This window comes from Myripristis murdjan, chromosome 8, assembly GCF_902150065.1.
Source record: "Myripristis murdjan chromosome 8, fMyrMur1.1, whole genome shotgun sequence".
In the NCBI taxonomy this organism is placed as follows: domain Eukaryota; kingdom Metazoa; phylum Chordata; class Actinopteri; order Holocentriformes; family Holocentridae; genus Myripristis; species Myripristis murdjan.
Window position 1 is genome coordinate 24,793,715 of NC_043987.1, and position 21,930 is coordinate 24,815,644.

Consider the following 21,930-nt stretch of genomic DNA (forward strand, 5'->3'; position numbering starts at 1 on the left):
GGGTTGCTGTTTTTTTTTCCCCGCCTAGATCAAAGGGTGTCGTTTTTTCTTTCTTTCTTTTTTTTTTTTTTAGCAACTGTGGGACTGTATAGCCCTTTGAGACTGTAACAGTGATTAATGACTCCAAATAAACTCGAACTTGCACTTTTGTGCAGAGAACTGGTAAAAACTACACAAAATGATACAAAAATAATGAATAATTATACTCACTACCAGGTTCAAAGTAGTGTTTTGAACCTGTTCCCATAGGAAGTGAAGGTGGTGGATGATGGGAAGCAGCTAAAAAAAAATAAAAAATAGCTGAAAATACAACACATCACTGCACTGCAGATGAAAAGTGGCTGCTCTCCTGAAATAGTTTCTACACTGAAGTTATATCAAGTGAGGTTTTGTTTTTAAAATGCATGAATTTACATTACACAAATGTCAGTCTTCCTTGGATGATACACAACTCACAGTGTTTGCCAGAGTATTAGCATGGAGCGCCGGGGTGGACGATCTACAGGGGACACACGGGTTATTTTAGTGCCTATGTTGTCATCACTTAATGGGTAAGCTGACCAACTGGACCAATTTCCATAAAAACTTGTGTGTATTTCTGAAACATCCAGGATCCCACTGTGCCCCATCACTGCCCAGAGGGTGATGTCATACCAGGCTGCGTGTTGGTGACTCTGACACACTGCCGAAACTGGAGCGGCTCATCTGTGCCAAGGACGTCCCATAGCGCAAAGCAGCGTACACAGGGTCTACGCGCGCCCGCCCGGCCTCTGAAACCACACACACACACACACACACACACACACGATGGGTATGTGCACTGGAGGACACACTTTTATTGAGTCTGTACAATTACCGTATGACTGTGTGCTGCACACACAAAGATTAAGACACACACACACACACACATATATGCACACACATGCACTTTTATAAGAACCATAAAAAAATGAAATTACACTGTACATCACGACTATTGTGCCTCTGCCATTCTGGAGGAACCAGAGGATCTAAATATAACTGTAGTAACACAGTCAGTCCAAAGTGACCCACTTAAGATCTGAGAGGGGACAGCAGCTATAAAAGCTAAGGTGACATCGAGACAATCCACAAGTTATATATATACATATTTATATCTTGGAAAGAAATAAGTCTTTGGTTTAATAGAGGGACTGTGCCTGAGGCTGTAACTGAGTGGACGGAGGGAGAAAGACAGACTACGAGATGAGATTCACTGTAGTGTTTCATGTTGGTGGCAGAGATGCAACATATTGCTGTCTGGAGTTAGCAATTAGCGTTTCTTCTGCCTTCCCATTTGCTTGTTGCCATTCAGGTCAACACTGCAGCTGAACAGAGGCCAGATACATTTTCCTCTGTTGGGCCAGATGTGCAGAGTGTCTGCGAGGGCTGCAGCCATGGCAGTTTCACACACACACACACACACACAAAAAAAAACCAATGCTCCATGTTTTCGTCAGACAGAGTGAAAAATTAAACACAAAATTCTGCACCAAGAATTTACCACGCATAGCTGGCCAAAGTGGTTGGCTGTGATAAAGATATTTTCTGCTCGTTGCACTCCACACACAAATAGTAGTGTAGTGTAGCAATTGGAAATAATGTTTCAAAAAAAGCTTTTTCTGCAAAAAGCAATCAATTGCAGAGAGGAAGAATAAACAGTGGAAACCAGTGTCCAGAGACTATATTCTTTCCTCTTGCTATAAGATTTTTTCTATGTCCTTTCCCCATCAGTTGAGCTGTTTTGCATCAACCAAATCATGAGCCAAATTAGGGCTTGGTAATACATGGTTATTATATCAATATCATGATATGAGACGAGATATCATCTGGGATTCTGGATATCATAATATTGTGATATGGCATCAGTGTTGTCCTCTCCTGGCTTTTAAGGCTGCATTGCATGAAAGGGACACAGATATTTTGTGAAAGCACGATCATCCCTACAATACTGTTAGAACACTAATAGTGAGAAATTCAGTCAAAAATATCTGATTTTGTCCGTATCGCCCAGTCCTAACCCAAACTGCTTCTTATTGATTGCAGTCAAACCTGTGAGTCATATCTCAGCCCTCACCTCATGCAGAAAGGATTCGCTGGGCTAAACTGAAGTCAGCGGTCATTTAAGTCCAAAACAACCAAAAACTACACTACATTTTAAACACCAACGTTAACCGAGGCTGTCTCTCTTGCCTAAAATTAACCTCAGCTAACCCTTGCTTCCTGGTTATACACCACCATTGCAATTTGCAGTGAATGAGACTTGAACAGGCATTGCAACAAGCAGCAGTTTGCAAGGCACCTAAATAATGCAGCTATTAATACTCACTCCCATAAAAGAGATTTTATGTGCCACTACAAGCTGCTTTGCTCGGGCGCAGTGGCTGTGGGGATACAGGCGTCTTAAATCCACACTTAAATTCGGTGGATATATTTATGTGCATATACATGAGCGCATCATTTCACTGAGATTTTTGTAAGCATATTTAGCATTATGTGTGTCTGTGAGTGTGTGTGTGTGTTTGTGTGTGAGGGGGGTGCATGTATATATGTCAGGTTACAGTCTCAGCTGGCTCTGGCTCTGGCTCTGGCATCATGGTGCTATGCTTGGAGTGATGATGGAGCCGTAGGTTAATTGAGCCTTGATTCATGGACTGTACAAGGAAGTGACAGCATGAAGCACTAGGCCTTATTTAGTATGGCTTGCAGGATGTGAGCTTAAGGACAATCCCACACACCTGCTCGTTGAAATGTACGGCAAAGCAATCTTCCATTTAGAGAACACGGATGATTGCATACAGCAGCAAGAAAGAACTAATTCGGCTACTTGTGGAAGCCAATGGATGATCTGAAAGCCATCACTGGTATCAATGAACTTGAACAGAAAGCTTTCACCGGGGTTAACATGACAAAGAGACAATATAGGCACAAGAAAGCTGCATTTCAGTGGTGTCTTACGTCTGTGACTCGATGTTTTTTTCTTGTGAAGCCTGACATGTGGCGTGGGACGCGACACAGGGAGGGTTAAAAAGTGGGTGTGCTGGATCCTAAACACGGAAAGTGACTTAGGGCTTTCCATTTAATCTTGAGCTGCCAGAAATACCAGCTTCTTTAAAAAAAAATGAATAAATTCCAGCCAAACCCTGACGTCGCGGGAAAAGTAAACAGGGATTTCAGGTGTGAATACCTGTGAAATCATGTTGCATGCCGCCACTTGTGTCACCGTGAGAGCTGTGAAGTTGCAGCTTTAGATGATGGAAGGAGTGGAGTGGGTTTTGGGGGGCTTTGCTGTCGGCTCTAAAATCTCTTATATGACGGCTTTGAATTTTTATCTCTGGTATGCCATGAGGTAGCCATCAAAATGTGCAGTTTTCTGGGATGTAAAAATCGTGGAATTTTGATTAAGATTACACAAGAAAATAAGAAAAATAAATAAGAAAATAAAAAAATAAAATGCACTTGTCAAATATTGCTAAAAAGGTATATGTCACGATGTGGGAAATTAGCAACACCTAAGACAATTAAGGAAATCAGTATGAAATCAGTGTGAATGAAAAATCATTCACACTGAGGGTTTTAATTATACCATGACAATACACACACACACACACACACACACACACACACATACAATTTATGCACCATTTAATAGTCTTCCTCTATGCACATAGTGAAAAAATGGTGCAAAGCTACGCAACACAAAAACACAATGCATGCACACACACACACAGTGACACACTCGCTTACACACACACTCGGCAGTGCTCACCTTGGCTCGGTTGGACTTCCTTGACGACGGCCAGTTGGTCGTTGACGAGCATCGGCGAGCTGAAGTTCCGCTTGAACGCACCGGACTAATGGAGGAGAGGTGAAAGCAGAATGACTTTATGTTCCCATTACTCCCAGTTTATAGACTCAGCTGGTGGGGGGGACGGACTGTACATAGTGATTTTTAGTGCATTAATGGAGTGACTTAAAAAGTAGTGACTTGGAAACACAGCGTGAAAGACTGAGGGGAGTGTGTGTGTGTGTGTGTGAGAGAGAGAGAGTTCATGTCTGCCACCAGGACGCTACATGAAGCTTGCAAACATGACTGTGGCCTTTGTGTGCTGACCCGTTATCTCAACCTGCAGTGATCCCACCAGCACCGACCACAACACACACACATGCACACACATGCACACACACACACAAGCATGGATGCATGTGCGATTGTGCTCTTGCCCTCTCTTTTTTGCAATTTCACACCGAATTAAGCACAATAACCGTTTCAGCTGAGATATCAGTTTGCCTTTGCCATAATACAGCAACGAGAGAAACAAACTGGCTCGGTGGTGTGCGCCGCCTTTGTTCCTATGAAAATCCCCGGGCTCAGCTCTGATAATCCTTTTCCTCTTGCTTCCTCTCTCAGTCCTCTAACCACCTCTTGTCTTTCTCTTTGTGCTCCTCCAACACACCGCCGGGAACCTTTGTGAACCCGACGCTCTTAAAATGTTTCCGAGTGGCTTTCAGAAGGTCTCGCCTCTCACTGCAAGCCGATGTCTTCTGCCCCGCATCAGAGGATAAACACCGAGACCCTATTGAGCGTTTCGGGGTCGGTCACAAAGTGGAGGTGATGTGCACTGATTAATGGCTTTGTTTCAGCTGCGGCAGTGCGTTCTCTTTACGTCGACTAACCAGACATGACATCCTGCCCTTTTACCATCTGCGTTCTGGGTAGCATTTTCACTTCAACTGCACATATGGCTTGGACTTTAAGAAAAACTGACTCAGCCCGCAAGGTCAAGAGTGCAAGTATTACAAATGTGTGTGTGCGCAAATGTGGCTCTACAGCTGTGTGCAGTGATGTAGTGTTTAAGTAGCTCTGCAATTATCCATTTCATAGAAAATAGGTGTATTTTATTACCGTCAGTGACTGATATAGCACAATTGTGACTTGATTTATAGCCAGCTGAGGAAACCTTTAACATGTGCTATACTAAATATTCATTGTCTGGTACGTCTTTTCTGGGAAAAATCCTCTGGCAAACAGGAAGTGATTTGCAGGTTGCAGTGATTTGAGTGTTTGCAGGTTGTTAAGAATAAACTACAGGCCTGTTGAGTGGTTATTTTTAAAATCACATTAATCACAAGGTAGTCATGGATAAATCATGAGTAATCACATATTTAAAACGTATAAAATCACTCGCTTCAGTGACTGTCATGAGGCAAACAGCCACCATTGAAAACAAATATATGAATGTACTCAACCTAAATATAAACGCAACTGTGGAGCACAATTACATCCCTCATCAAGTTTTATTCTTTCAAATTTTGTGCACAAATCAGTTTTTCCACCATGAGTTCCTTCTCAAACAGTGATCTATCTATCTATCTATCTATCTATCTATCTGTACGGATATGTATGTGCTATTTACTTCCACCAGTTTGACATGGTTTACTTTTATGTATTCTGTGGCTTTATCTCATAAGATTGGTGAGGGTCGGGCTGACATGGCATGTAACGTAATGAGCAAATGCAGACAACAGACAGACGAACGCACCTTCCCGTAACACGGCTGCTGTGACAGCTCTGAAGTGCACCACAGGTGAGCAGCCATCTTGCAAGTTTTACACCGAAGAGCCTGCTTGGAGTTACCTGCAGAGAGGGACGGACACTGGAGAATGAGAGAGGCGGACGCAGACAGAAGGCAGCGATAAAGATGGGGACACAGCAGGCTGCAGAGCCACTACAGGCGGAGAGAAAGTGCTAATAAACAGAAGCTGCTTCAGATCATATAAGCAAGTACCTCTCTGCTCAGGTAGGGAGCTTAATCAAGCGCTGTCCCAGTTTAATAAAGCTGGCACTGCTAGCGGAGCTGACACTAACAGCTTAATAATCAACAGCTCCTTTTCCAAGACAATGTGGAGAGTTTGGAGACCAGCTGGAGATATTTCAATCATAATCGATTTGGCTTTGAGTCATCCAATTTACATTTCTGTCACCAAGTGCCTTGGTGATAAAAGCTCTTTGAGTATTGTTGATTAGCTAGATTGAGGTATGCTGTCTCTCTGTGGATTCTCGAGACACACTTATGATTAAAGTGTACAAAAGTAAACTTGACTATTGGGATTTTTTGCTCATTCTTCAGCTAATGAAAAATCCTGTTCGGTATTGGACTTTTTTAACATTAAGCGATTAAGCCCCTTTTTCATATAAAGAGAGCACACTAAAGATACATTTCTTCTGTTTTATTGTTGCTTAGGATTATACGCACATCCCCGTGATAGAGCGAATATGCAAATACATAAACAGACCAACAACCTGGATGATTTAATGGAAATGTTGTGTTTACTTAGACCAAGAAAACATTCGTTCTCATTTCACCAGCGTAGCAAGGAGGCTGTGGTTGGTCTGGGCATGGGGGGGGCGGGCGGCTGCGATGAAATACAGCTAGAGCACGCCGGTGCCTTACAAAAATAAAACCACAGTGCATGCAAAATTAAGCTCCGGAGCACAAACAGAGGAGCAGCATGGGGTCTGTAATCAATCACAGTGACAGGAAGTAGATATAGCAGAGAGGAAGGACCCAGTGTGGGACTGCGGCCGCATGAACAGCAAATCAAGAATAAAAGTGTGTTCAGACACCTGCATCACGGCAGCGTCTGATAAGTAAGGCTTTCTTTGCAATCATAAACATTATGTGGCAAGTGGAAAATATAGCTTTACCTATGTGTGGGCGATAATATCCTTCTTGAGTCGTTTCACCTTGTACCGAGTCCTAATTTTGTTCTCTTGAAACAAGTGAAAAAAGTGACATAATTTCTGAGTTACGCATGTTTCAAGAAATTTCTTTAGGTGAGACTCCTCCACAGGATTCTCCAGGACATATTTTCATATCTGAGCTTTTTAATACTAGGCTACATGGATACCTGCTGTAGCGATGCAGGCTGAAGGTACAAAACTGTCCCTTCACAACATGTTCAGTGGTCTTAAGGATAATAGGTGGTGCTCTCTCCACAAAATAACAGTCAGTTTACCATCTGCGCTCGATGAGAAGCCAAGTTCTCAGAGACAGAGGGGCCAGAAATATTGTGAACACTGCGACTAAGCTTTCTTGGCTCGGAACGCAAAGAGAGTGCTGGGAGTGGATTCAGCACCTTACCCACTATCATGTGCTTGCAGTGCTGGCAGTTGGTGGGCTTGCGAAAAACGTGCTCCTGGAAACAGTGGGTAATCTGCGGCCTCGGAGGCTTGGTGGGCAGCGATGGAGACAGGCTGAGAGACGGGGAGTGGGAGCAGACGGACGGGTTCGGGCTGAGCGACGGGGAAATGGACGGGGAGCGCTCGCCGACGAGGGGGGAACCGGGCAGCAGAGGTGGGGAGGGGGGCGGCGGGTCGGTGATGAAATCCGGGGGCAGCCGCGCGTCACTGTAGGACCTCTGGAAGAAGTTCTCCACGCTCTTACTGCGCATGATGCTCTTGAAAGACAGCGAGCGCTTCAGTCTCTGGAGCTGCACAAACAGAGACAGAGAGAGAAAGGGGAGCGTGAACAAACAATAGACGAAAGCAACAACAGCGCGCCGCTTTTCCGTGCGATAACAACTGTCCAACACCCCCCTGAGGAAATCACAGGCAATATACCAGCATCCATAAACACAACACTTTGTTTTGACCTGTGCACCGTGGGGAACGTGGATGACTCATGAAATACAATAACATCTCATAAGGAAGCAGCGCAATAAAAACACAGCTACGTGTGTGTGTGCTCTGTTCTTGGAGAGCAAGCGTTTGTTTTTGCACAATCACATTTAACAGTTTGACCCGTGCTTACACAAAGATAAGCCTCTTCTTTCGAACACCCTCGGCTGTGCATTGAGGACCGGCCCGTGTGTGTGTGTGTGTGTGTGTGTGTGTGTGTGTGTGTGTGTGTGTGTGTAAATGACGTTTTCTTGCTCTTCTGTTGATGAAAAGAAACAAGAGTTTACACATCCTTATCATCTATCAGCAGCCTATCCACTGGGCTGCAAATCTGATGGAGCCTGTTCATGGACTCGATTGATCGTGCTGCAGGCTCCCATTGCACACACACACACACACACACACACACACACACACACACACACACACACACACACACACACACACACACACACACACACACACACACACACAGGGCCTATACATCAGTTTTCATCACCAGCAAGGCTGCTCCCTGTGGCCTTCATGCTGTCGACACACATAACATCATCAACTTGCATGTTACTGTAGCCCACTGCTGTAAACCAACCTTACCAGTCCCGCTTGTACCTTATTAGCTGCATTGATCAGAAGGTCCGGGGTGATGGATGGCTGCTGCATCTTAAAAGCCGACCAATCAACCGACAAAATGCCACATCCACGAGCATCGCTCCTGTGAGCTGTGCTGTCTGTGTCGACCTAGCATTGATTGGCAAGATAAACACATGTCCCTTGACACTGGCCTCTGGCTCCGGCTGCACAGGTCAGGATGATGCGAGCCTCCCTGGGGGATAAGGGGATATTTGTTATCCCCGACATGCAGTGACAGGAGGTGGAGCAGCGGGACCGTGTGGCCCTTATAGCCGAGGACGAATGGATCAGCACAGACAGACAGACAGACAGACAGGCAGACACATAATCAGCAGGCCACAGACACTCCCTATGCACACACTCTGTCTGTCTGCCTGCCTGTCTGCACTCGTTCGGCTCAGCTCCGAACATAATCACTTTACGGGGGAGATGCTGTTTACGGCTCTGTGTCTCTGGGAGTAAGAGATGAAAACAGTTTGTCTGTCAGCGTTTGTGTGTTTGTGTGCGTGGAGAGAGGGGAAAAGGACGTGTGTGGAGCGAGGAATGTGAATTTGAATGCGCCATATCCCTTTTAATACATCACATTACACTGATGCTTTTGAAATGCTGGTTTTAGACTATTAAGGCTTATACAATCCTGCCACAATGCAGTTTCTAATTATGCGAGACATACAAAGCGTCTCTGATGTACAAAGTGTCTTTGCGACTTTACAGCATGACGTTGCTTGGACACATTTCTAGGTTTTCTGCATGGAGCATCACAGGTCCTGTTGACCCGCCTAATGTGTGTGAGCCTTAAAAGACTCCTTGTTACCCTCGGTTTCAACATTCGCCGAGCGGGGCACGCTTCTGAGGCAAAGCCAACTTGATGACACACTCGATACAGACCATCAGTACATACAGTGTCCAATCGTGTATCACCTCATTTTGATTGCCGCGATGCCTTGTTGATGTGGGATGTCTTGTTGATGAGGATGAGTCAGACTGAAGCAGACTCTGCTACAAATGGTACCCTGGATGTAATGCATGCTCTCGTCTAATATGTGATATTGATCCCCGGCAATTTCACAGTGATGCCATGCTAATGCAGAGGGAATTGCCTTGTGGGAAGACTGTTGGACCCCTGCGTCTCTCTACTCACTGCTGACATGCCAAGGTAGAATATCTAATCTAAACACCAAGGACATAGAATAGAGCTCTGGGGAAGGCATAAGGATATAATAAAAAACAAACAAAGCAATAAAAAAGTCAAGTAAACAATGCAGAAAAGTCCCAAACTAGTGTAGATGCACTTGGGAACCCTCACAGGCTCCTACAGACATACAAAAAAATGTCCATCTTGACTGTTTACTAATCTGTACTTATTTATGAGATGCTTGCAATGCAGAGTAAAAAAAAATTGCGCTATGCTCACAAACAGTTTCTACAATGACCAATTTGCTAAGTTTGAATGCTTGCGTTCTCGACAAATTATTTATACGATGCGCAAGTGACTCACAGTGCCATGCAAAATGCATAATGTTGCTCAGACTTGCACACGCACCTGCACTGTCAATATCTTCCAAGCAATCCCACCTCTGCACACCCGTGGTTGACTAGCGAGCTGTCTCAGCGGAGCCGTAACCGTCTCTATTTCTCACCTCTTCGATCCATGCACTAACCCCCGTACATTTTCACAGGTACATAAATGTCCAAAATCAATGTTATACGGCGGCGACAGCAGGCCGTAATTCAGTGCGGCAGCTTTTATTGCACTTGAATGCGTACGTCTTCCTCTTTCCGTCAGAATTCACTGGGATTCAGCCAGAGATATATGGGATGTCCCAGAAGTCAAAACCGAACAACAAAGGCCTGGTCCCACTGGGAGTGAAATGATAAACACCCCTTGCAGCTATAATAACGAGTTATTACAGACTGTGTTAGAGGATTCAAAGGGAATAATGTATTCACCGACTCCAGGTACGTTCTCTTTTTAGAGGCCCTAGGAAAGATGACGGTTTTCTGACTCAATTAAGTTCTAGGTTATCACGACAATATGTTGTTTCCCAGGATATCATCATCCTCAGGCAGTGGCACCGGTAGCAGTACGCCCGTACACACTACATACATAAGTTCAGCATTTTTTTTTTTTGTTTGTTTGTTTGTTTGTTTGTTTGTTGGATGGTTTAGATGTTTAGTTTTCACATACATGCCATGCCTCTGATGTATAATTTAGCCTGTTTGTTTCCTGTTGGCTGATCTTTTGAATGAATATTTTTGCATGTAAGTGGTATTGTGTTGTTACTGTTTTGAAATTACAATTCCGTGTGTGTGCGTGTGCGTGAAAGTAGCCTAAACTGTGTGCGTGCTATGAAATAGATTGATGCCAGCGCCCCCTGTCCTCAGGTGCCAAGTTAAATATTTATTTGGTGATACATTTCGTATCTTCACGTCTTTGTTGCACGGCTTGCTCCATTTTGGTAGCTGATGTAAAACTGGAATAGGCAGAGTGGAAATAGTTGCACTTGAGGAGACAGAGGGAGAGCCAGTAAGCTTTATTGTAGGGGTCAAAAAATCGCTGGCGAAAATCGCAGGAGGGAAAACCGAAAAACACCAATAAGAAATTTTCAGTGTGCAAACAGTTTTGTTCGTTGCCATTATACAGCGGGAGAAAGAGAGGATATGTGAACTAGTTTCATGTCCCAGCATTTCCCTGCTTGAATAAAGTTACTCATTATGTATGCATGGCAGACAGGCAGATTCCCACTTTGAATGTGAGATAAGAGATGCATAATCACACACAGCTTCCTTCGTGCTCTCTATCACACATGCATGTGCATACACATCTCTCACACACACATACACAAACAGGCATGCACAAACGGACACTTGCACACACACACACACACACACACACACACACACATGCACACTCCTGTCTCTCTCTCTCTCTCCCTCTTTGTCAGTTAGATTCAATGCTTTGCTTGGTTAATGGAGGTAAAGCCTTTTATAAAATGGTAGCCTCGTTTCCAGCCACTTTCCTTGTCATTCTGCAAACCCCCCCCAACATTGAAATGGGCCTCTTTATCTCCGTCCACATTCACCCAACCCATCAAATTTGCCCCAGCAACTCATCATCCACCTGTTTCACTCTCCCAGTTGCTGTCCACACAAAAGACCTCAGGCAGATGGGGGGTTGTGCTGTATCAATCATCTCCCTAACAGATACCATTCCTCCCCTTGTCGTCAGTGATGCACAATAAAGGGGACAGATAAAGCCCATGTGCGTTGGTTGGCTTTCTTTCTGGCTTCAAGCGCTGTGTCCAGTATTTCGACAGCTCACAGCCCTTCTGAATACGCAGCCAAAGTGTCACATGAATTAACATCGCAGCAGTGAAGGTGTTACATTAATTAATGAAGACCTTGGCCCGCTCCGGCCTCCTTCTGCGGCTAAGTCCCCTGCTCAAGTCAGTCAAATCTGTGTTAACGCTTTGTCTGATGAGAAGACACAATCAGGTGACAGCTAATAGAATGGGAATGTGTGTGTTTGTGTGTGTAGTCTTGACATGTGCTTAAATAAAATCACCAATATTGGGGCAGTTAGGCTCATCGGTTAACTTAGCTGTTAAATGACAAGAATACTGATAATAAAATCATCCATGTGGAACAAAGTTGTTGGTGTGTTTTATTATATTTTCGTTAGATAAATAAATTTAGAGAATTAAATATCATTAAGTCAATTTAGTTTAGTTTAGTTTATTGATTTTTTATGTCAAGGATCATGCACAACATACATTGATCTCTCTAGCAACTTTCCATCTACAGTCCCTGGGCAGGTGAACCAAAACACAGAGCAAAACGTATAATCTCCATGACAAATGGACCAATAATCTATTGACACCCATGCAGGCACATGCACACAAATATCAAAATATTACGTACATTTATTCAAAGTTATAAAAACAGGTTGTCAAATTGTGAAATTAATGCAGACAAACCTGGTTACTTAAAATCAATTTTTGAACTTCACAGGAGAAAATATGGAAATGTGTTTTCAGACTGACAAGGAGCTTATTCCATTCCTCCATTCTGCGCTCAGAGCGGGGCTGAGCAAAGCCCTTCAACAGCAAAGGAGCAGTGTTATGGATTATCTCATACACTAAAGGGACATCTGAACACAACATTGTGTTGTCAAAGCTTAACACTTTACATTTAGCTGGTATATCACAAAAATGATGATACTGTCGTGATTCCCTGTCCAGGATAATCAGAGCTTGTTTATGAAGCGACCTAATTGGTTTTTAAGACTATCTTGTTTGCCTGAGACAAATAGGCTGATACACAGTAATGAAAAAAGGGGGAAAAAATCATTGTCTTAGATATGTCTAAAGTAGCTATGTTCTCAATATTCAGACTGGGACATAAGTAACTCAGCCACTTTGCACCTTTTTCCATGGTTAATGACAATTTGGCAGCAATTTGATCAATATCTATCACCTGTGCACATCGTGTTGTCTGCACCATCACCACACCATCACACACAGATGGAAAATCAGTGATCTACATGCTAAACAACAGTGGCCCCAATACAGAGCCTTGTGGCACAACCATAACGCGGGATATCAGAGATGATGTTTTATCCTTTAACCGGATACACTGAGAGCAGTCAAGTAGCTCCAGCATGTAAGTACAAAGTTTGAATTTAAACAACTTAAACTCAGTGACTGACCGTATTAAAAGCCTTGTCAGGTTTAGGTCAAGAAATACGACACCCACCTGTCACAATCCTATGTTTGCCTTTGCTTTTTTTTTTCCCCCTCTTTTGTGGTATTTTCTGTGCTTTTTTGTCCTTTCTGTTGTCCCATAGTCTTACCCGTCTTGTTTTCTCATGCTCACCTGTCCTACATTGTCTTGTTAAACCTGACCTGGTGTTACCTGTACTGCGTTCATGCCTGACAAAACATAGTAAAATGTTTATTTAAACAGACAGGGTGGTGGACTGAACACCTGTGTGTGTGATGCGAGCGTGGCTGGATCCATTGTGCACACTGCCTTTTTAATTCGGCGAGGTTTATATACACGTTGCTGCTGATTGGTTAACACCTCTGACACACACACCAAACGAGAGTTAACATACACACTTAGGAGACTGGAAGTGTACACCATTTCATAGTGCACCTTGTCATGAGTGATACTTGTATAGAGCATCTTTGTTTAAGTTAAGCTTTCATAATTACCTGTACTACTGCCTGCTCATCTCAGTAAAGACTTTAAAATCGCAATATGCAGTTTCAGTGGAGTGTGTTGCTCTAAACCCAAATTGCATGGGATGGAGTACATTTTCTTTATTAACATGAATAAAGCCGTGGTTTACTTTCCAAATGATTTCAGGTGAACGACCTCTTTTCATTCACAGCACAATGATATTTAGCACTGCACATTCTCCAATCAGCCAACACCTTCACTTCCTGTTGAAACAGAGAAAGTAGTCCTTTCCCATTTCAAAACAGCAGCGTAGTTTTCTGTCATATTTAAATCACTTGCCTTTTACCTTTAGAGCTGATGCAAGTTTTCTTACTTATGAGCAAAGCTACTTGAGTCAGGACATTCTACAGGTGCTGTGAGCTGATTGGTTTTTGTCACTGGTGTGCTTTTCAGAGGTAACCAATCATTATCTCGCTCCTTAATTCCAAAGTCTTTTCAACGACACGTCATCTTACCTTAACAGGCATGCACCCTGAGAAACACCTTAAGTGTCAACGGGCCTGCAAGTTGGTGCAGGTCTGATCGAAAAGCGATGCTATCGGCTGACGGTTGCTGCTCACGCATCTCATCCGCTCCTCCACACACAGTTCTGCCAGCTTGGCAGTGGACCATAGTACATCGATGGGTGCCAGGGAGAGAGTCCTTACTTCCTTCCCACTTAATCCTCTGGCATCATCTTCCTCCACTTCATTTTTTTTTTTTTTAAAGTTTAAATTTCTGATATCCATCTATGTGGGAAATTTGCTGCAGGCAGATTTCAGGGAGCATCTGTTATTATCAGAGCGAGTCACTCCCTTCCTCTCCTTCTCATCCTTATCATATTAAAAAAAAAAATGAATAACATGGGCACATGGTGGAGCTGGGTCTCTGATTAGATGCCTTCAATTATTAAACCCTGCGGCTCATTTTTCATTATAAGAGTGGGCTTGATTAAATGTTTAAAACAGAGATGGGCAGCTAGATGGGTTAATAGATTATGAGATAGGATATTGCAGTGAATATTTGTGTATTTGTGGAAGACGGTCTCCTGAACCTTGCTGCCAGCTGGGCCCAGACCTTTGTGTGCATGTCAGAGCTGAGCTGGCATTTACTGCAATTTCCTCCAAACTGATTCCTTAATAGACTCCTGTGGGTGCCGATTCACACTGGCCATTTACTGGCAGGGAGTTATTTAAATTGAGCTCAAATGACATTTGGGACCTTTCACCTCATCACAGAACATCTGACAGCGAGTCCAGAGTTGAAGGTTAGAGAGTCAAATGAATTTGATGTAGCGCTGCTGAATCCAAGCGGTGCAGCCTCTGTCTACTGCGAGAGGAGAGGGAGGCAACAATAAGGAGCAAAGCTGGTGATTGAACAGCCAGGGTGATGAGTTTGTGGTGTCTAAATGGTGATGTGGATGAAGGGTCATGGCAGAGGGTGAATCGGGTGAATACCAATCAGTCCTGCTTGGCGCACGCTGTCTGCTGATCCTCTTTCTCAGCATCTGGTGAGGCATGATCTTGCCGAGTGGGCAACAAAAATGAATGATGCTCGAGTGATGGTGACAAAGCACGCACTGATGCAGAATTTATATGTATCCCACTCCGGATATCAAGTATTCAGATACTGAATCAACATAATCAAAGACTGGAGTAGGCGGCTGTAGAGTTGGGAAGCGTCACTTTGCTTTGAATACGTCCACATCATGCACAGTGTGTGTCTGTGTGCATGGGCGGCCAGAGGTGGCATTAGGTTGAGGCAAAAATTCAGCTGGAGGGATGCTGCTTTGTCAAGTGCTCAGGTGAATCGAGTGTTTTAAAAGCATTCCATTAATGAAAAAAGCAGACAGTGACAAACTGCTCCTGGAGGCCATCTCTTGAAATCTCTTTTCATATCGCCATGTGTCAGTAACTTAGACACAATCATAAGAGCACTTTGTGAAGGTAAGTGAGGCTGACGCAGGATGGACAAGTACAGTGAGACACGATATTCAGCAAGTTAAGCTCATATTGTATAAATATAAAATTCCTGGCATTCTGACAGTTATATGTGCACGTATTGCTGTGGGATTACTTTGTAACTTGCTTGCAGGATTATCATTTGACAGTGTGTGCATATACGAGTATGTGTATGGGAGAAAAAGGTGAGCTATGAACTCGTCAGTAATCACCATGAAACAGAGAGAGTCATCACTATTAACAACAAAGAGATTTATTCATCCCAGCATGCCCCTCTCTTATATAACTTACTTCCATCTGATTATTATAATGCACACCACGAATTTACTGCAAAGACTGTATGAACATTATTTGACAAAGAGAAAGGAGGGTTAGTCTTCACTGAATCCCTTTGCGCAAATTTGAGTGTGTAAGAGAGAGAGAGAGAGAGAGAGAGAGAGAGAGAGAGAGAGAGAGAGAGAGAGAGAGAGAGAGAGAGAGAGAGAGAGAGACTGACATCAGACCTGACGTGAGAGGTTACAGCATACACCTGGTGACGCATTGATGATACTCTAACTCCTGAATTCATGATGTATTATCGTCAAATGATGTTGTGTGGCCGAATGAGACTCTAACAAATATGTAGTCTAATTCCAGCTGAAGAAATATGCGTGCTTTGTTGCAGACTCTTGTGAAATGATTTTGCCTTCACTGAGCGAAGGAAACTGGCTCTGAAAGTTTATTGCCTGAATTTGGGAGTCTCGGTACCCCACGTTGTATAATTTAAAGATCCATGCATTGAACATCTGATGGAGGGATAGAAATATCTACAAACTGCAGGTACTTACCTTGGACGACACCGGTTGGATGGACATGGTGCTTGGAGAGCGCTGGAGCTGCGGGTCGCTGTCCATCTCATTGTTCTCAGTCATCATTTGTAGTGTGACAGAAAATGTATTTTATGGCACAAAAAAAGAAGAATAGAAACTTTTAACTCCTCAAAGTGTGACCTTTCGATAGGGAACGTCCGGCTTCAGCCATATAAAAGCTTGACAAAGTGGGACACATCCACATCACAGGGATTTGCGCACGCGGTGAGGTGAACGCCTGATGGCCATTTATGAACAATCCGATTTACACAGACACACACACATGCACAACAGGCTTATATTCTGCTCATGACAGGCAAGTGTGCGGCTAATCTGCAGTGGAAGTAGCCAACACTTGCATCGTCCTGCCGAAAAGCTCCGGTGTGGCACAATCCCGTCCTCCAGGCGCCAAATGTGTTTGAGCCAGAAACAGCAACGCCGATGTGAAAATATCAGAATAATTTCATAAACAAATCCCCCAAAACGCTCGGATAGTGTAGTAGGAGGCGGGCTGCCGGCCAGGTGTAAGTCCAGGGCGCACTGTGCGTTCTGCTACTCCACTGACTTTATTGGAAACTGAGGCACGCCTTCCCGTGCGTCTGAGGCGCATGATTGGGGCATTTTTTACAACTCCGTTAGATTCATTTAGACTAAATCAGGATTCGTGGCCCAGGGTGGGGGCTTTGTTATCAGCCTAAATATAGAAGAGCTCTCTGATGGTTACAACTTGCAAGTGGAGTCATTCGCCATTGAGGGTGTCGGAAGTAGCCTGTAAGTAGGATGTTCCGTCCTCATTGTGCTCAGGTCTTGTCCAGTGTGCATCTAACCTGCAGCATGTGGTTTAATAATTCTGCTGCGCTGTCCCATTAAAAATCCACAACAACCCCTTGAAAAAGATCTATAACTATATAACTGTCTTGAGATATATAAAAAAAAAATGCAGTAAGGTAAAGTTAACTCATTAATGCCCCAAATATGAATTATGTAACGATAGGGCCTAGAAGATATCAAAATATCATAAAGCCACAGGTCTCTATAAACTATAGACATATAACTCCCCATAGCAATATTATTGTGAAAATAGCATCTAATAAAATAAGGCCTTAATAATCTAACTATTCAGTGTGTGAAGTCCTTAGAGGAATGTAGTAATTTTTCATGTGAGTGGCCAGGGGGAGTGTTTACAGAAGTTTTGTCTCTGTAACCTATTTGATTAAGTTTTAAAATCAGAGCAGCCATCTTTTCCTGAGCAGATAAATGACCCATATGGGATGCGCTGGACTACTTTCAGGTAGTCTGACAATGGGTAAAAAAAAAAAAAAAAAAAAAAAAAAAAGCATTAGCCTAGTATCTGCTCCCACGGTTGTTGGCCATCTTTTACCTCTACACATTCCATCTTTGTCGCTGTTTGGCCTAAGTTATTTACAGGGATCCATCTCTGCCCCACTAAGCCATCAATTTAACAAACCTAATTTGTCAGTGTCCATCCAGCCTCTAAAGCACAGACCAGAGAGGCCAAAGCCGAGCCCACCTTGTAAAGGTGACTGCCCTGCCTCCTGGTTTAAATCACTCAGAGCAAGACCTTCATCAAGGGCTGTTTACTTTTCTTTTACAGGGCAGCTGCAATAAGGTAGGATGTGCGCTACCTCTGATTGCAAATGCAAGCTCATTTCTCACCTTGGTTTTACCAGCCAAGGTGGATTTCTACTGATTGCTTCTCCCAGTAGAAATCCACATCTCACACCTTAGATGAAAGAGAAGAGAGCAACAAGGTTGTGGACAGATAACTCGTGAATCCTGCACTAAAAGGGAGACAGAGAGACAGAGATATGTACTTTGGCTCTATACTAATACTGCACACATCTCAGTGTGATTCAGGGCAGGTGATATTACCCAGTGTATTCTACCAAATGTGATTAAGGTATTTCTCTTCATGCACTGCATTATTTTGCCTAAGCTCTACATCAAAGTTTGTTCTTTGCTGTCACAAGTCTTTGGGTGGGGGTGTTCTAAGGCAAAGAGGCAGAGAAAAGAAGCAAAAGGGAAAGAGACTCTGTTATCACATTAATTATTGCTTCATTCCTCCAGCGCTTCGGCAGTGCCAAAGCACAGCAGATAGGGCGACTGCTGGGAGGAACACTCTCCCGAAAAACAAATCAAAAGTATTCTAGTTTGTGGAACAGTGGCTTTGCTGTCAAAAATAAATGCAAACAATGTCTTGTCGAGGCGTTGTGTGGTGATATATATAGTGGCACTGTGCTCTGATCTCATCCATCTGGGCTCAAACTCAGAACACACAGCGCACTTGACAGAAATGCTCAAGGAGGAAAACACAAGTCTGCATTTATTATTCACTGGATCTTAAAACTCCCTACTCTGCCACCCACTTTCCATCCTCTATCCGATACCCCAGGTGTCTGTATAAGCTGGCTAAAAATAAGCACTCACACAAAAAAGAGTGAAACTTAACAACCTCTGTGATTTGCAGAAAATGGGAAACAATAGCTTGATGCAGAAGATGAGAGGAAGAGAGTGACTCCTATGCAGCCGGAAAGCTGAGACTGATCCCAGGTTGGGATCCGACCTGCTGCTCGGTCCTGCTCATTCATCTGCACTTCCACCTCAGACGCATTCAAAGACTCCAAAAGAGATACACTTTAAACTACATCTGATAAAGGTTTTGCCTTTAACAAGATTTTTGCCGTCTGTTGATACTGAAGATGAGCCGATAACATTGGGAAAAAGCAATCCTCTGGTCTGTGTAGTCATTTTTATGTTCTGCCTCAACTTGTTGATTAATCCTGGGATTTTCAAGCTTTTTCATCCCCCGAAGCTCCAAGTTGACTTTCTTTAAGCCACAGATGCCCAGTTGAAGCAATTTAGTCCTGGGGGACCCTGATATGAAAAAATATTTTGGTACTAAGTGGTAATTTGTTGAGATGGCACACGGAAAAATCACTTAAAGTTACATTTACATGCTAAAATATTCTGTATTAGGACCTTATTGCATTCTAACATCATTATTAGGTTAAGGATTTATGGCATTTATTTACTTCTCTATTAGATGGCAAGCTATGTTTGTACGAACATGTGTAGATGTGCATATAGTTTCATACATATATAGCCATTGGATTTCATCCATTTTGATTATTGTACTGTCAGGAGTTTGTTTTGTGTGTGTGCGCACACTGTACTCTTGTCCTGTTTTTTGTATTTTGTATTATGTGTTATGATGTAATTATTATGGTGGCACTGCCACAATTTTAAAGTTTTTGTGGATGCCAGGAAGAATAGCTGCTGTAATAGTGTGGCTAATGAGGATCCTAATAAACTAAACTATAACTCCACTGAAGATCCACCAAACACATTGCAGTCTGCTCCTGTGAGGTCCACAGTTTGATTTCTCAAATCATCTTTCAGGCATCATTCATACGTGTTTTGGAGTAGCCCATAATTCAAATGTTGACTGGACAGTTCCAGTGTCCCAGTATGACGATCACTATCTCCTATATTTTCCCAGATGGTTAATTCCTGTAAGAGATGATGAGACAATTATTTGGCTGCCAACATCAAAATATAGCCCTATTAACTTCAATAGTTTGGGAGAAGGTCAAGATGCAATGAACCCCAGAGCAACCACTGGCTTAGTCTGTTTTCCCCTTGTAGCTGGTTCATTGGTTCATCCTGAATGCTGCCACCACCTGAGAGCAGCTGTCATGAAGCAATCATTGCAAATTGTCTGCTGCTGCCATCTAGTGCTGCATTAAGGTTAAGCAACCTTTTCAGTATGAAATTACTAAGGCAATGCCAAAGTCTATTGGCTTCTGAGACAATAATAGAGAAACAGACAAGTCTTAATAATATAGGTATATATTTATTCATACGTACATATTCATTTATATCGGTTAATTGTAAAAAAAAAAAAAAAAAGAAAAGAAAAAGAAAAGAAAAAGAAAAAGAAAGAAAGAAAAAGGAAAAGATTTACAGTAATTATATGAACTACAGTCATTGTCAAAATTGTATTTGTAATTCCTCAGGTGTCAATCTACCATGAATACAGTGTAGATTCACCTCTTGCCCTCTGCCCTAATCCTCAGCCTTACTCCAGTGTTTGGGACCAAATGTGCATGAAACAAACTGATCCAGAGCATAGCGGGTCGTCCTCCATGTAAACTGGGAAGGTCAGACAAAAGCGCACAGAAGTGTTACTGACTGTTTGATACGGTTATGCACTGTGAGACAATAAAATAAAATAAAATAAAATGAAATAAAATAAAAAAGTGCAAACTCTGTAGTGTATTGTGTCCTTAAAAAAACTGATGAGAAATTATTTCATCTGTGTTTGCAAAGTCTAGAAAAACTTCAGAAGTTGGTTGAGCATGATTGGCTGTATCTTTGAACCCTTTCTTTTTGCTTTCCAAGTGCAAATTGCCGAAAAACAAAACAAAACAAAACAAAACAAAAAAACACCTTGTTATATCTCAGCCAGTACATATACCATTTGATTGAAAGCGCATGTCGACAGCACTGATGACTCAGCACTTGCCACATACAAAGTGTGAAGAGGGCAAGCAGGTGTTACATCCAGGCTCACACACTAAATCCTATGACTTTTCCTTTTTCCTCTAGTTAACTCTCTAACCCCAGAGCACAGTTTCTGACCCGAGACGCAGGGGAAAGGGAGGGGCCGGGGCGGGGTGGAGGGTGTATGGGGCGAGTGCATTACATATCTCCACCATTTTGACTCTTGGTTGTTCCCTAATCCCCCATAAAGCCCCATTCAAAACAAAACAGATCAGACTGGATTACACTGGATTCATCTCAGCTTGCATTATCCTGCCTGCCGTCACAAACTGAATACAGTTGTCATTCAGTGTTTTGCCTGTTGGCTTGCATCTTGGAAACGGACAGGATGTGAAAGGGGACATTTGAGTTATAAACATTCCACATTAGGTATACCAATTTGTGTTTTGTTTCTCGCAACAGGCAAGGTGCATTGTTGTCGGGGGGGCCATCTGGAAAAGCAAGGCATAATAAGTTAAGGAAAAACATAAAAAGGGGAGGAATCTGATTCTGCTGTATTGGCACACCTTGGGTGCCCTTTTAACGCCCATCTGAGGACAACTCCTTGATGGAAACACATTCAGAATGAAGAATCTACATCATACATATAAGCCATCGTTAACTCCTCCTCAACTCACTTACCAAGGGAAAAAAAAATAATAATCCAACTCACATTTAACATTTATTACAATTGCACTGGCTCAAACCCTTCTCCTGCACAAAGGCTACACTCATTTAGTAACATTAATTCTTAATAAACACAAACTCCATCAGACCAATAAACCGAGGGCTGAAACGGGGCTCAAAACTCAACTGGGACACTGAAATCATGACTTCAAATACAGAAACAGGCCCACTCCAAACCACACCAAAACAGAAATGCAGAAGAAGATAAAGAAAAAAAAAAAAGGAGGGGAGAAATCTAGAGGAAAACATGTTGAACAGGGAGGGCGGGGTAAAAAGCCACAATCATAAAATTAACAACAGACAGGAGAGACAGAATAAA

At 43.0% G+C, this 21,930-nt stretch overlaps 1 protein-coding gene across 5 annotated transcripts in view; it reads right to left on the minus strand.

The window, feature by feature from the left end:
- The window catches only part of LOC115362964 (SH3 and cysteine-rich domain-containing protein 2-like), a 29,641-nt gene extending 12,753 nt beyond the window's left edge, over nucleotides 1–16,888 (minus strand). For 3 of the 5 annotated variants that reach the window (XM_030057004.1, XM_030057001.1, XM_030057003.1), the window contains exons 1-5: nucleotides 16,341–16,888; nucleotides 7,164–7,512; nucleotides 5,562–5,656; nucleotides 3,788–3,872; nucleotides 655–770 (exon numbers count right to left, since the gene is read on the minus strand). In XM_030057004.1, coding sequence (XP_029912864.1) covers nucleotides 655–770; nucleotides 3,788–3,872; nucleotides 5,562–5,656; nucleotides 7,164–7,512; nucleotides 16,341–16,427 — 732 coding nt within the window. In that variant the 5' untranslated portion in view covers nucleotides 16,428–16,888. The remainder of the gene's footprint in view (nucleotides 1–654; nucleotides 771–3,787; nucleotides 3,873–5,561; nucleotides 5,657–7,163; nucleotides 7,513–16,340) is intronic. The other 2 variants (XM_030057006.1, XM_030057005.1) reach the window with 2 other exon arrangements.
- Between the last annotated feature and the right edge of the window lie 5,042 nt (nucleotides 16,889–21,930).